Here is a 16,656-nt window from a genome sequence, read left to right on the forward strand (position 1 = left end):
CAAGAGGAGCATTGGCCATATTAGCACAAGGGTTTGCTTGGGTTTCTCTTATCAAAATCGATATCAATCGTGACCAAAGTTTATATTGTACAGTCCATTGATGTACAGTCTGATCATGCTTATTCACTTGCACCAGAATCTCTATTCCCAATTCAATATAGTGTACTTGTGGGGTGACAACAATTAGCAATTAGACCCTATTTAGAGCACCATATCAATAATGCATGCAGATTAAGAAGCATAACACCAACCAATGTTATTATTTTCATAATGCATTGAGCATGTTAACATTCCATGGCCAGGCAATTTTATTTATAGCACATTTCATACAGTGCGTTTTACATAGACATGATAAAGAGAAAGAACAAGAAAAACAGTTTTATTAAAATCATAAAAAGATCTAGATTAGTTTGCTGAAATCTTAATCCAGTAATTAATCAATTTTAAATAGCCATATCAAAATACCACAATTCCTATACAGATAATACTTTAAATAAAAAATCAGTGCATTTAAATTATGCTCATATTGATGAGGACATTATCTGGTAAGGAATAGATGGCCAGATGTAAAAAATAAATAAATGTATGTATTTATTTGTATAAATCTTAGGCCATTTTACTTGTGATAACCATTGGAGATGCAAGTTGATATTAAACGAAAAAGGCTACAAGGTGATATTTGCAAGTATTAAGAGCATTTGGACCTCCATTTCTAATCTATAGTATACAGTAGTGTGTTCATCTCTTCAGCTCTGTTAGTAATGCAGTGGAGAGGCTTACAGGATGCTATGACTATTTCAAAGCCGCCACAAACAATGTTCTGTCGCAGATTACGAGAAAGAGGATGACTCCTTAGCCTTTATAGACAGATCTCGGCACTGAATATTATATGACGGGTTCAGGCAAAAGAGATTTTTATTTGGCCTGTTCCACAGAGCTTAGATTTGGTATTATGTGGCCTTTTGTAAAAATGAGCCTTCTCTTAGCAGGGCATCTTACAGTGATATACTACTGTAGATAGTGTCTCCCCCTTGTGGTGTGAGGCAATATTGAGATGAGTGTGTATGAGTATGTGCATGGCTTGTTTAGAAGAGTATACTACCATACTAATCTAACTATTACTGCATTATATACTACCATTGGCAATGTGTGCAGTATACAACAGAACTGTTTCATATACTGTATCCCACAATGCAAACTTGACATTCTATTTTTGTGATATCAGCCACAATTTTTAAAGTATAACATTTTATAATATATAACGTGTGCATATATATGTGTGTGTGTGTGTGTGTGTGTGTGTGTGTGTGTGTGTGTGTGTGTGTGTGTGTGTGTGTGTGTGTGTGTGTGTGTGTGTGTGTGTGTGTGTGTGTGTGTGTGTGTGTGTGTGTGTGTGTGTGTGTGTTGGAGAACAAAACAGTGGTGTGAAATATTGTAATGGAGTGATTGAAACAGAAACCAAAATCAAGCAATAGAAACTGATCTACCACTGAGCCTAATAGTTTGACATTGATTTTCCAATGTTTGAGCTAAAATCCCCTTATCTGTTGGTTTGTGACATGGCAACAGCTTCTGGAAAACAGCTGGAGAAAAACCTAAAATCTTCTTTGTTTACTAAAACCCAAGTTTCTCGTTCATCGGAATAATCTGTTTTATGGTGTGCAAGGCCATTTGAGAAGAACATTTCTCTTTCTCTTATAGGTGATTTTGACAGAGATCAACTCAAATGGGTTCCAGCGCTCTTTCTCTGATGAAGATGATATGACAAGTATCTCAGAGAGTGATGTCATCTACGCCTTCCAGGCTCCACCCCTGTCCACGAGAGGAGGCTCCATGCGATTCTCAGGTAACCTAAGTGATACATAAGGAAATCAGGGCAATGCTTCAGCTAATTGTATGTGAGTGCTGTAAATTTGAGATGTTTGCTAACTTCCGTCTAGTCTCATCATTTTCACTTTTCTTGGTAGCTTAAGCCACATTTCCACCAAAATTACCCAGAAAAATTTGTCCCAGAAAATTTTTTTCCCCCAGACCCGTTGTCTGCGTTTATATATCGCGGTCTAAAGTACTGTGAAAATTAGGCAACTTTTAGTCCGGTATCGTAGGACTGCGCGTGACTTTCCAATTTCCACTGGAATTCTTCCGCATATAAGCTTAATAAAGCCTGAACCTCGTTGTCGGTCCATCTGAAATCAACCAATCAGCATGTTCAGTGTCCAAGTCCCACCACCGAAAGTTTCTGAACTTTGAAAAAGTACTACCTCGCGAGCAGGGACTTTCTGCGGGGGAAATTTTTACCTGGAACTTCATTTAGATCATGGTCCCTGCGGTCGAAACACACAGAGTACCACCCCAAAGTCTAGCCTGACGTCGCAATACTCAGATTCTAGTCAGAATATGAGTCTGATACTGCTCCATTGGGCTGTGATTATGGGGCATGTTTCAACCGAACCAGGAAAGACCTCAATTGGACAGACCTACAACCAATCAGAGCAACGGAGTAAGTGACGTGTTGAGCGACACATAGTTGTCAACAGAACCCAACTGCACGCACGCTGGAAGTAGTGGAAGAAGATGATGAGTGTAAAGGATCTTTGCCGGTGTTGTAAAAAGAATTTAAGGATACACGGAATACTTACCAACACAATTATCATTTTTGAGGGAAGTAGTAAAAGTGAATGCATATACGAACAAGTTCTCCGTTTAGAAAACAAATTCAGCCCAAGCACTCTTTGGTGACGTGGATGATTACGTTACTGTTGAGTATAATATGTGACTGTCCATCATCGTATAAAGCCCGCCCTGAAAATTTGATTGGTCCAAACAGCTCTGGTTCGAGCATAGTTGCTCCACAACGGATCAAGTCCAGACCGAACTTCCTGACCTCAAATGTTGTGGGCGGGGCTAAATTCGGCTGGCATTCAGGCTACCCAAAGTCCCTAGTTCCTAGGGAAAGGTCCTGCGATGGAAACACTACTTTATTCTGGCCAAAAAACTGCACACTTAGACTGGAGGAAACCACTTGATTGGCATGTAAAGCGACCTGTCAGGATTTATTTTTGTTATTTAGTGGTGGGGTTATCCTTCTTAACACAGCTTTAAATTGTACTGATCAAAAAAACTGTGTTCTAACTCAGGGTGCGAATTACACAATGGCCTTGGGATCAGGGAGGACAGACCTACTATTAGGCTATTTTTAGCTAACCGTTTGCTTCGTACATTCAGTTTAACAGCATTAAAGAGGGCAAATGTTATCATTCAACTGAACTGTGTAAATGCACTTTAAACACATTCCCCCGGTTCCACAGACAAGGTTTAAGATAGTCCCAGACTAAAAATAGGCAGTGTTAAGATGCACACCAGTAATGTTTTATTTTTTATAAAAGCTACTTAAGTGTCCTAATTGAACTAAGGCCTAATCTTGGCTTAAGCCCTGTCTGTGAAACCAGGTCATAATGTTCTTCGTCCATAAATGCACATCCCTGAATGAGTGTGTTTTATACTGTATTTAATTAAACTAGAAAGAGCTAGAAATGCATCTTCATATTTATAGGTAAAGCTTCATATTACGAGTAGATTATTTTCTTTGAACCCCCCCAAACATCTTGTTTTATGTAAAGTTACGTAAAGCCAGCCAATCAGACTGGAACTGGTAATTTCAATCAGCGATTGGAATGTATTTTTTATCAAAAATGTGACCAGTCACGGAAAGTAGGGACACAAGTCGGCAGCACAACTTTCGAGCAAAATGAGAAAGAAGCGTTTTTTTTTTTTGCTTTTTTGCAGAATCTGTTAGTTGAGATCACAAAGAAACCTCTCCGTGTTTGAGTATTGGTATATTTAAAAGCATACACTTTGAGGTTGAAATCGGCTTGTTTTTCGGAGATTCTAGCATGCAGCAGAGGCGTGTTTCTTTTGTTATTGCCCCCGCCCTCCAAGGGAAGCCTGGCTCAGTGTTGCCAAGTCCGCTGTTTTTCATGCTTGCAGGTTGAAGCGACCCCAATTATGTGATATTTAGCCCCGGGAATGCAAATTTTAGTAGGCAACCATGCCAAAAAAAACACATATTTTACCCCCCAAATGCGATTTTTACCGGAGAAGCACCCCTGAAACGTGATTGGGCTTGTTATGGGTTAGTTTTTAGTAGCAATTGTGTGGGTTTTCTTGTGAAAACCTGGCAACCCTGGTGGCTGGCCGCGCAGTAACGCAATAACGAGCAGCTGATACGAAGTGCAAACCTCCCAGATGACAGAAAGTCTGAAGCAGTAAAGAAGCAACACGATCATCTTTCCCTTGTGCAGAAAGAGAGGGCTTTGTACAACGACATGACTGAAAATAAACATACATTCAGATTAGGGGTGTAACGATTCGTTTTAACAACGATTCGATTCGTATCACGATTTGAGGTTGTCGATACGATTCAAGGACGATATTGGTTCATTTAGAACGATACGATCCGAAACGATTCAGTGACTTGAAATCGATTCAGTAACTTTTTAGCCAAAAATTGTGTGACTGAAATAAATATCTGGATACTGCTCAATGCAGGTGAAGTTTCCTAGATTCCTGTTGTTTCTTGTAAGGGAATCCGGTATATCAATTAATTATGGATATAAACAAACAAGTAAACAACAATTAATGGCAAATGCATTCAAATTTTATTTGAATAAAGTGCAACCAACAGTTTAGGTTGAATTAAAAGGAAGTTAACCTTTTCTGCTCTCATTTTCAATTTTCAATACATTTTCAATAAAAGCACAGTAAGTGCAACCAACATTTCAACAGTAGGTTAACCTGCTACTTCTGCTTTTGTTTTCCAACATAAAAATATTACAATATTAGTATAAAAAATAAAGTGCAACTAACTACTCTTCAGGTTTAATTAATAGTAGGTTTACCTGCTACTTTTGCTGTTGTTTTACAACATTAAAATTATACAAATACAATATTAATATCAAAAATAAAGTGCAACCAACATTTCTTCAGGTTGAATAAACTGGCTGAACCTGCTACTACTCTCAGTTTAATAAACAAACAATATTTAACAAAGATAAAATGTAACCAACTACTCTTCAATGACTCTACAGATTTCTTTTTCAAAAATATCAACATGATCTGACCGCAGAACACTTCTCTGTGCGTTCACTATGTCGCCAGCAGTACAAAAACTCGCTCTGCAGGCATACTGGTGTCAGGAATTCACAGGTAACATTTAGCAAGGGTTGAAAGTACAGGTAAAACGTTAGTAACTTAGCTCTTTCTCCTGCTGGCTTGATAATTTCTCGCACGTTGGCTTCTCTGTCATCCGCCATGCTATGTTTTGTTTTCTTAGCGCTGCTGCTGGTGCGTGCGTTGCGATGATGTCACAGATAGGCAGACTTAATCGAGTAACGTTTAACGGCTTTATCATTAAAAGTGCTAAGAAAAAATATCCATATAAAGTCTGACGTGCTTAAATCCAATGCGTTATTTCCCATGATCGATACAATCGATTGATTACCTTTTAAAACGATGTTAGATCGATATATGTCGTCCGGAAGGCCATCTTGCCGAGCACAGATCGATGTAGTTAGATCATAGGAAAATAAATCGATACATCGATGTAGTAGCTGAATCGTTACACCCCTAATTCAGATCCTTGAAAGTGCTTGAATTTATTTTGTGCAAGAGGTTTTCTGGAAGAAATTCCATATTATTCTCTCCGGTCCGATAATGTGTTATTTCGCCAACACTTCGTGGACTATGCTTGATTTACGTTTGTTACTTGCATTTACGTGTTACGTTAAGTGTTTCCCTCGTGAGGTACTTTGTGTTGTACGTTGCCATGATGTCAGATCATTTTAGTATAGGATGTACTAGTTTTATGCAAAACAGAAATATGACAAATAGAATATCAGACCTCTGTCATGTTAACCAAGCTGTGGGAACGCTGTATTAACAACTATCCAAACTGTTTTAGACCTAAAAGAGTCTTTGTAGGCCCTTAAATGTCAGAGAAAAGAACAAAATATAGAAAAATATAGAATTGACCTATCGGTAAGCCCCTCCCATCGAATGCCGATGAGCCAATGGCAGTTGAGTATCAGTTGCGCTGGGACCGGAACTCGGACATCTTTAGGTGTCAGCGCCATAGAGAAACATTGGAAAATCCGAAGCTGTCATCGGTTTGATGGTGTTTATGCTACAAAAATGGTAAACGTCGTGCCTGAGGTACTGTAACACTGATTCCAGGGATTCTGAGAGGATTTTCTGGTTGTCATACTCTAATTAAGTTACTATTAAAGTTAGTTATTCCCTGTTAACGTACAAACCGACTAACTATAACTAACGTTAACTGTTCTCATGCAATGGTGTAGGTCAGAAACACGAAGGTCTACATTTCAGTGCATCTCTCCATATTAAACTGATTAAATGTGAATTTATGTAATCTTACCCTGCGGTACATGAACAGTGTTGATCCTGGATGTTATCATCTGCGATCGTAACAAGAGGCTTCTCCCGTTTACATTGAGATCTGTAAACCATCGCTTCCAAATTAATCTCTCACCATATTTATTTTATTCCTATTTTATTTCTGTGAGTTAGATATGTTTAAAGGTCTGCATTATCTGTCTTATAAGGAGGACTCCTATTTTGACAGGTGTTATAGTCTACGGGTAAGTTAGTGAAAGGGAAAGCTTGCACGCAGTTTATCGGAGTTGTTTTGCAGATACAAAGTTCCCCAGTTATTAACTGCACCCCGAAAAGGCATAATGTCTGTGTATATGTTTGTTTACTGTGAGTGTTTTTTGTGTATTTTGCTGTGTATGTTAATGGTAATGCCACGGAGAGAGGGCTAGAGAGAGAGAGTTTGTGAATGAGACATTAAGGCGCACTTATGCTTTGTTTGTTCAGCTCTTACAATGATTTTTTGATTGAAAAATGATGTAATAAACTTCATAAACCATCAGTAAAGTTTGGCCATCATTCGGACGGGATATACGCTACATTCTGTGTCCACAAAACATCTTGGGATAAGGTTTTCACACTGACAGCTGTACATTGTAAGATATAGCAACTCCGTTAGTTTGTCCGAGTTAGCAACAGTAACTAAGGGGGGCGGGGCTTACCGATAGGTCAATTCTATATTTGTTTCTTATAGAAAATTGTACTTTGCATATTATACTATTAAAACACATAATTATAGTTGATTTTAGTTTATCATAGTTGATCATAACTAGAGATGAAATGGCATGAAAATTTCATTTCATGACTATAGTGACCAAAATGATCACGGTTATCACAGAATCCTGTTCAAAAAGTCCTAATGCTACATAATGCATCCCGTTGGGTCTGTCGTTGCTATGCAACCATGCAAGTTTACAGGGGGGAGCTTTACAGAGGGTATGGCTTATCTAAATGAGATGTAAATGAGCCCTATTGTCACTCCCAGCAGGTGAGAACTGCAAAATGTTTAGAGGTCTTTTTCTCCCTATTAAGGTTTTTTGAGTGCCTACTTTCAAATGGCCTCAACTTCTCCAAATATTATCAGATTTCCATGTGTTGCACATTGTTGGAAAGCTTGGAGACTACACTTTCAGAATCTGTGAATAACTCAAAATGCCCCAGGACCGACTTGTGTCCCTACTTTCCGTGACTGGTCACAAATATTTTTCCAATATGCCAGTGACTGGTTATTGAATGGTTTGACTGAGGCTGAGACTAATTGGAATCATTGACCGAAAGGGAGTTATTTTCCAGTAAAAAAAGTTGAAAGTTGAAAATGAATATCGCTGTTATCTGTATCGCTGTTAAACAAGTTGCTCTGGTGGATTCCAGCTTTTCGCAATACTTCACATACCATTTCAGTTTTCCGTCGATACTGTACAAAGCTGTGTAACTTCTTCTGTTTTGTTGACTGCATTTTTGTTCTATGATGAGTGGGCTGCGATGACAGATTATCAATGCTAGAACTTACATTCTACCTTAAATTCCGGAAAATACAATATTTCTGATGAAAACAGTGCAGACCACTCTATTTCCCTGTTTTGCTGTTTACAGTGCCTAGGGCTGTCACAGACAGATTTGATTTCTCTGGACACCTGTTTCATGATATCTGTCAGGTAGTATGGACATTTTATGTCTATTAGTCCACAAAAATATTAGCTTACAGCACTTTTAAGAAAAATGTAGGCATATAAGGCAATGTGCTGGAAAATGTAGCATATTTACACAGAAATATCTCAAGTACACAGTGACTTCTCAGTCCAGTGATGCATTTACGTGATAGGATTGCAGCATACATTTTTCCTTGTAAATGAGCTTACATTTTTTACCTCCCAGCTACGTTATAGCACTGTATATCTTAAAGGGTTAGTTCACCCAAAAATGAAAATTCTGTCATTAATTACTCACCCTCATGTTGTTCGACACCCGTAAGACCTCCGTTCATATTCGGAACACAAATGAAGATATTTTTGGCTGAGAAAGGCTTCAGATAGGCCTCCATTGGCATTCAGTACATTTACACTCCCAAGACCCATAAAAGGCGCTTAAAACGTCGTTACAAAGTCCATCTCACCACAGTGGCTCTACAATAATTTTACGATGCGAAGACAATAGTTTTTGTGCGCAAAAAAACACAAAATAACACCTTTATCCAGGGCTTAAAAACGGAAAAAAATATCAATCGGTTCACTCCGAGCAGAATCGATATTTTAACGTTTCCGTTTTTGCGTTCCTCAATAAACATTACTGTTCCGAAAACGGTTTGATATGAAAAAATACCGGTTAATAACGTTATTTTAATTTAGCCTATACTTTAAACAAATATGTATAAATAGACTTATTTTCACTCAATAATAATATAACGCATGGTAATTAAACTTGAATATTTAATTCATAACATTTTTAAAACCAGAAATACGTGCATTAATTACAAAGCATAAACAGCAGACCTGTTTTAATGGAGCGTTAGACAATCGAAAGTGGCTCTTATGCCTAATTATTTTCAGAAGAGTGATAACATTCTTTGTACATAACTTTTTTTCAACACGACTTGTTTTAAAAATTGCATGAATAAAGAATAAATAAACTGGATAACCATTGCTCTTTTAATGCACCGTCAACTGCTAATTTCAAAGCAAACACTGCGCAACACGTCCTTGCATCACATAATCAAATTCAGTCAGCTAATAAAGCTTGATAATTTAATGCAATATAACATATCATTTAATACGAAGCATCAACCGTCTATATAGAAAACATTGACCTGTCCTGTATTGGCAATCTGAAAGACTATAGGAAAAATGTTTGATAGATGCTAGTAGACTTGGACAGGCTTAAACAAAATCCATAAACTAGCCTAAATCGGTCTGTTTGAGCTTAAAGTCTGTACTGCTTATTTAAACGTACGAAAATAATGTCCTCCAATACCTGCGATTTCATTGTAGACCTCAGCGGGGAAAGAAATGTACTTGAGGCATGAAAATGCGCGCTCTGCACTGACGGTAGATTCATAGATGATGGTGCGCGGGCATTTCACTCACGCTTGATAAGTCAACGTCACATGCTGGACTACTCTATTCATGATTGGTCACTGCCAAATTAAAATATTAAAGAGAACGATAAAATAACGTTATTAACCCGTTAATGGTCATTTCAAATTAACGTTTCTGTTCAGAACGATTCAAATTGATTTTGATTTCGTTTCCGTTTTTGTTCCTCTTAATTTCGTTCGTTTCCGGTTTTCGTTTTCGTTCCTTGAACCGGTTCAGAGCCCTGCCTTTATCCAACTTGTTCTTGTCTTCCGTGTGTGCCTCCACGACGCATGCGCGAGAATATGACGTAGCGCCGGGGTTCGGGAATCCATGAAATCCACACTTTAGCCCGATTTTAAGAACTACGCCGAGACCTAAAGCACGATCAATGTAGAATCCAACAGCTTAGATACGCGCGTCTTCCTCTGCTCGTAAACAAATCGCTTCTGGGTCATGTGTCCGAACGACGGATCTGCGTCATATTCTCGCGCATGCGTCGTGGAGGCACACACGGAAGACAAGAACAAGTTGGATAAAGGTGTTATTTTTTTTTTTTTTTGCGCACAAAAACTATTGTCGTCACATCGTAAAATTATTGTAGAGTCACTGTGGTGAGATGGACTTTGTAACGACGTTTTAAGTGCCTTTTATGGGTCTTGGGAGTGTAAATGTACTGAATGCCAATGGAGGCCTATCTGAAGCCTTTCTCAGCCATCAGCTTTCAACAAAAATATCTTCATTTGTGTTCCGAATATGAACGGAGGTCTTACGGGTGTCGAACGACATGAGGGTGAGTAATTAATGACAGAATTTTCATTTTTGGGTGAACTAACCCTTTAAGTTCACTGAAAGGTCTAAAGAAAAGTTTCTCCTTCAAAATTAAGAATCTCTTTTGAATTACAGATAGAACCTGTTTACGAGTCTTTATAGCATGTTTGTTTAATATTGCTTTCAGGTGGATGATTGAAGATCAATAACAGTGCAAATTGTGCTTATGAAGGTTGTCAAAAGTGGTACAGCTGGTCTTGTGATCTCAACACGGCTGCCCCCATGAGGGGCTCCATGTAGAAAAAAAACTACTTTTTCTAGCTACTGATGTGACATCCTTTGTGAAAAAAGTACACTTTAGCATACTTTTAAAAATAGATATAGTTATAACGGAAATAATTAAAAGAAAACACTTATTTGCAACTGAATGTTATTTTTCGGACACTAAACTGCGTGTTAATTGCAATTTAATAAAAGTGTATTATAGTTAAAATTTATATTTAATGCAATACGCTGGAGTTTATTGCTTTTTCACCCACTTAAGAAGGACTTAAGAACATGTACATGCATACCGGTATGCAATTTCATAATTACCTTGAGTTTGAAATATGGTTAAAATGTACTGCTGAATATACTGACAAGCATTTAAGTAAACTAAAATATACTTTAATATATTTATATTGAAACTTGTGTGTTATGTATTTACATATATTTGTAATTACACATTTGCAATGGGGATGTTGCAATTTAAAATATATTACATATAGTATTGAATATCACGCTACAGTTAAAATTACAAGTAGCCTAATTTACATGTGACTTATGCTTGTCAACACTTCAAAATAAGTCTACTTTTAAAGCATGACAAAATATTATTAAAACATAATGATTTAAGTGTACTTTAAAGTACAATTTTTGACATTATGCAAAGTGCACTTTTTATTACAAAGGGGAAGTTCTTAATAGCAAAAGATGGGCAAGAAAGTGTACTTTCTTTAAGTACACTTAAGACTTGAACTAAACTACAAGTGGACATTCAATACAATTAAATGCACTTATTTTTCATAATGTATGTTTGTCTCATGTGATTGTACGTTATTAAAATCGATGTGAAATGTTTTTCTGAGGGAAATAATGTATATGTGTGCAATACCAGCTGAAATTAATTGCTAACATATTATTAATACTGTATGTGAATTTATGAATTCACATGAGAGGTTATGGAACAACTCATAATATCAGAATATTATACAAGATTCTGTCAAAATATTTTACTTACTGCTCAGCTGTCAGTGGTTGGCTAATGAGTATATTTTAGCACTTTGCATATTATCCATCTTAATTGCATTACTGATCAGCCGGTTATCATCAGGTAGGTTGCATCAGTATAACATTAAATGACTCATGACATGATGAAATATCATATAGCCTACATTTAAGTTTTAAATATGGATTGAAAATACTGAATTAGAATGAAGTGTCAAGCAAAGCAGGCTAATACTCTGTAGATCTAAATGTTGCCTTTCTTCTCTCTGATTTGGCCTTTTCTACTGTAATGAAATATTTTTTTCTCTGGCAATTTCCAATAAGATGAGGCTGTGTTGGGTGTCTGCCAAGGCTTTCTTATTGAAAAATGAACTTGTGCTTGTGTTAGATTTAGAAATTGATATTCCATCTGATGAAAAATAACAACACTGGGATTACTGCAAAGAAAGACAAATGGATTGGGAATTAGAGTGTCCGTCCTTGTATCAGTATGTGGCTTTCTTTTTTTCCAAATAAACTTTTATAATGGTATAAGCTTCTACAACAAACAGGATAATAAAGGGATCCATCTGCAAGTTCAATATTGAAGTAAATTCTTTTTAATTGTATTTGTATAACACTTTATACAACCGTAATTGCCTGAAAGGAGTTTTATGGGGTATTAGAACTAGACCTTCAATGACCAAGCCCATGGTTACAAGAAAAAGTACCGTAAAATAGAGTTAGTAAGTAACCTTGGGCAGAACTAAGGATCAAAGGATAAATCCATCTTCCTCTGCTTGGCCTGACTGGAGGCCATTTTAAAATAAGCAGTAATGTGTGTTGATGTATTAAAGCATGTAGACAGTATTTTCACCTGACCAGTTTTCTTTCGTAAACATTTGGTTTGGTTGAAAAATAATAATATTATTATTATGAAGAATTTCCATTTTTAAGCATTATGTTTTCCACAGAAAACTTGATCACTCGTACTTATTTCACTTCTGAACATTTTAAGACTGGATTATCCCATTTTGCTGCTTTTTCCAATTGCCATATGCTCCTGTGCTTTTCACCTGGATCTAAAACTATTTATCTTATGGTTAGATTGTAATTATAGCTCATCTATATCAGGAAACAAGTACTGCCCAGCTTTGTCATGGGCCTCATTTCTTGTACAATGTGCAGTGTATTAAGAGTGTTCATCAAGTTGTGAGAAACTTTAAATTATATTATAAATAACTTTTTGCTGACTTTGCTTGAAGGCATGTTTTATACACATACAGCTAGACGGTTTGTCATGACTCTTTGCCTCATTACAGGTGACAGTTACCGATCGGCACTAAAATGTGGTTTGCTGTCTTATTTCTCTCTGCAATCATGTCACTGCTTTTTGTTGACTTATAAAACCCTTTCTTAAAACTGCTGTATTTTTAAACTGAATGTTTTTATGATAAAATTTGGACATCCCTCTCGGATTCAAGATGTATACAAATTAGGCAGAGGTGGACAGTAACTAAGTACATTTACTTGAGTACTGTATTGTAAAGTCGTTTCTGTAGCAGCTTAGCCTATCAGTAATCACTCTTGTAGGGTCATGTGAAGTTTCCCAACATTTTTTGAACACTGATCAGTTTATAGCAAATTGGAAGAAGTCGGTTCCTCTGCGCAGTGTGTGCACCCATGGCCATACTTAAAAAGTATGTTTCAGTTTTCTGAAAAGATTAAAGATAAGTTAAGTTGGCATACACTTGATGCATGTCTCATAAAATGTTGATAAATGTAAACGTCTGGGAGAAAGAGAAGAGTAAACAGTTGGGAGAACATCGGATGTGTATCAGTGTATTGGATCCATGCATTTGCCCTTAAAGAGCTTTGTAACTTTTATACAAGTATTTAAATTAGTTTAAGGTAGTCGTATGCTTGCATGTCGGATGGAGCATCACTGACTGGCTTAAACCACCATGGTGGCATACTGTGGATTTATACAACAATGCAACAATAACAAAAGGCATTGACATAAAAAATGAAATTTACTTTTGATACTTAAGTACTTTTAAAAGCAAATACTTCTGTACTTTTACTTAAGTAAAAATATGTTTTTAGAACTTTCACTTGTAACGGAGTAATACTTGTGTAGTAGTACTTTTACTTTTACTCAAGTAATAGAGTTGTGTACTTTGTTCACCTCTGAAATTAGGATAGTGTATTCATAATTAATTGGTCATTTAACATATTGTCGCTGTCAGGCGGAAACCTCGTATTTCGTCAGTTTGGACTCTCTCTGCTTGTTTGCATAAAGAAAGAACTCATTGTTTGAATAAGTATAGCGTTTTCATTACTCTAGAATTTCATTTTATATATATATATATATATATATATATATATATATATATATATATATATATATATATATATATATATATATATATATATATATATATATATATATATATGCGCCATTTTGATATATTTCTGTTTATTTGGCCGTTTAGGTGCGCAACCAAAGACAAAAGGCTACTATGCTTGTCCGTGTTGTACTCAGTCACAGCATCCTGTCAGTAGACTTCATTTCTCTTTCGCGACTTAACGCATTTTTAATATTTCTTTTCAATATGAAGCACATCCCGCTCTTTTTTTTTTCTCATTCAATAACTGTATACAGTATCGTCAACTGAAATCTGCGCGGATTATCATAAATACGACACATTTATAGGACATAAAGGGTCTCTGCGGCAAAAGCGAAAGTACCAACGTTGAATAATTGCTGCACATTTCAAGGCACTTCAGTGGGCCTTTAAAACAAAACATTGTGAGATTAAAAGCAACATTTCATAAAATATATAAAAAGATATAATTTTCGTTTTACTGCATATGCGTATTTTTTCAATCTATGAAAACAGGTCTTAATATCGTGTGCGGTGTTATTTCTTAAGTAAATTGATCTTGTCTGAAGAATAAATAAAAAATTTTACTGGAAAACAAGTAAAAAATATCAGGAAATATTTTTTGTTGTACCATTGACGATTCTGATATTTATATTTAATTATTATCTTTTATTAATAATTATTATCTGACATTTTTTCATGTATTATGGGATGTCATACACACAAAAACAAAACACCATCAGGGTAAAACCAAGCGGCAACCTCCAGCAGTTTCTCTTGAAGCCAATACGGAAGTGACTTTAACTTAAATTCATCGACTGGCCGCTAGGGACAGGCTCCAGAAGGGAGCAGAATCTCATTGAGCCCCATGTTAAAATGCCCAACTTTACAGCAGAAAAAAACATGTTTACAGCCTGCTACAAATTGTGGTTTTGGTCTACACGGCTAATTTTGCCCTTCATGACAACTGTGAGGGGGGTGAATTTTTGTATAACTCATTCATTGACATTATATAAAGCCTTAAAGTTCAGCATGATTAAGGGCGTGGCCACTTTGAGTGACCGGTGGATAGCCATTTATTTGCCGTCTGTTAGTCATCGCGTCACCTCAGCTCCACCCACGTCCCACCTCTTTGCCTATTTTGCCTCTTTTTCTATCATCCGTGAGTGACGTGGGATGACGTTCTGTCAAGATGGCAACGGCCAGCTCGACCCTACTTTGCGCTTCAAAACTGTTTTTCAGAATCCTATGGGTGACGTCACGGACACTACGTCCATATTTTTTTACAGTCTATGGGTAAAACTCATGACACTACAATAATGCAATAAACATTAATAGCAGAAAATGTAACAAAACACATTGATGTGCATTACTGACTACTAAAATAAGAAAATAAATATATATGATCAAATGTGACATCACACAGGAACTACTCTTGTTTACTACTGTTTTTCACTGTAAATTATACTGTAAATTGTTTTCACAGTAATTCATAGCTTTACCTGCAAAAAAAAAAAGTCAATTTGACTGTATTTCACAGTAAAATAACAATGAATGTGGTAATGAACCATTTACAGTTTGCACTGTATATGGCAAGGTAACTTAACAGTTTTTTTATTGTAGCATTTTTTCCTGTAAAAATTGCAAACATTTTTACAGTCTATAATAGTAGCTCACATTTGGTAGCAGGTACAATATCTTTGCCCTCTTTTCCAGTGCATATACCAAATTCCCTCCCTTGAGGAGATGTGATCGACAGACCAGGTTAGAAGGTCATCTGTCTGAACTGTTCTTAGATCAGCTTACATCTAGGTCTCTCTGAAACATAAGTTGATAGAGGTTTGGTGAGGTCATGTGTGACTGAGCAAATACACACTCCACTTCTCTGATGGTGTGCAATGCTCTTGCAGATTTGCCTGCTATTGTCTGGACTTTCCAGCCCAGACCAGTGAAGAATTCATTCTGCATGGGCTGCTCTTTTACTGCCATTTTAATGAATTACTAATATCTAAATTTGCTATTAAAGTCATCCTCTTCCTCGGAGCTGTTCTGTCATCATGTATCTACTCTAGCGTGGTGGAATTAAAGCAATAGTCCAGGTTAAATACATGTATGCTGTACAAGTAACTTACAGTAACTTGTACTGAACCAGAAATAGTCTTTTAAAGCCAGAGTAGAACACGGTGTAGTGAGATATTGTGCGGTTTAAGGGGAAAAAGCAAAACTGCTGTGATTGAAGGCAATTACATTATTAAGAGCCAGTGGTTGATAGATTACTTACAAATTGTAGTACGTTACTCATTTCAAATTATATGACAAAAATTGTAAAGAGTAATGTAATCTATTACTTTACACATTTTAGGTTAAATAATCAGGCTACTTTTAGATTACTTTTGACCTAACCCATTTATCACATTGATACCAGCACTGTTGAGAGCCTCTATTGGCTCCTCCTTTGGCCTTAAAATAAAACCATGACTGAACAGAAGAATTCTGTCAATATCCTAAAGAACTGGATTGTCGCAAAGGCTTTCAAGCTGTGGGTTGGTCTTAGTGTGTTTGTGTCTGTGAAAGTGTGAAATGTGTATGTGTGTGTCAGTGAGGGCCAAGTTTAATTATGGCTCTCACAAGCTCACAGTTCCCCTCTTCAATCTGCTCCAGCTGGCCCTCAAATGAGACTCTGACGAGTAAGTAGAGCGAATCAGAGAGTGAGAGAGAAACACTTCCATCCTTCCATG

The 16,656-nt window shown here is 36.6% G+C and overlaps 1 protein-coding gene across 1 annotated transcript in view; it reads left to right on the forward strand.

Moving 5' to 3' along the window:
- usp43a (ubiquitin specific peptidase 43a) overlaps positions 1-16,656 on the forward strand; it is a 127,226-nt gene that overhangs the window by 68,567 nt on the left and 42,003 nt on the right. The window contains exon 6 of the mRNA XM_079841358.1: positions 1,702-1,846. Within this exon, the coding sequence (XP_079697484.1) occupies positions 1,702-1,846 (145 nt within the window). The remainder of the gene's footprint in view (positions 1-1,701; positions 1,847-16,656) is intronic.

This window comes from Gobio gobio, assembly GCF_949357685.1.
Source record: "Gobio gobio genome assembly, chromosome: 17".
In the NCBI taxonomy this organism is placed as follows: Eukaryota; Metazoa; Chordata; class Actinopteri; order Cypriniformes; family Gobionidae; genus Gobio; species Gobio gobio.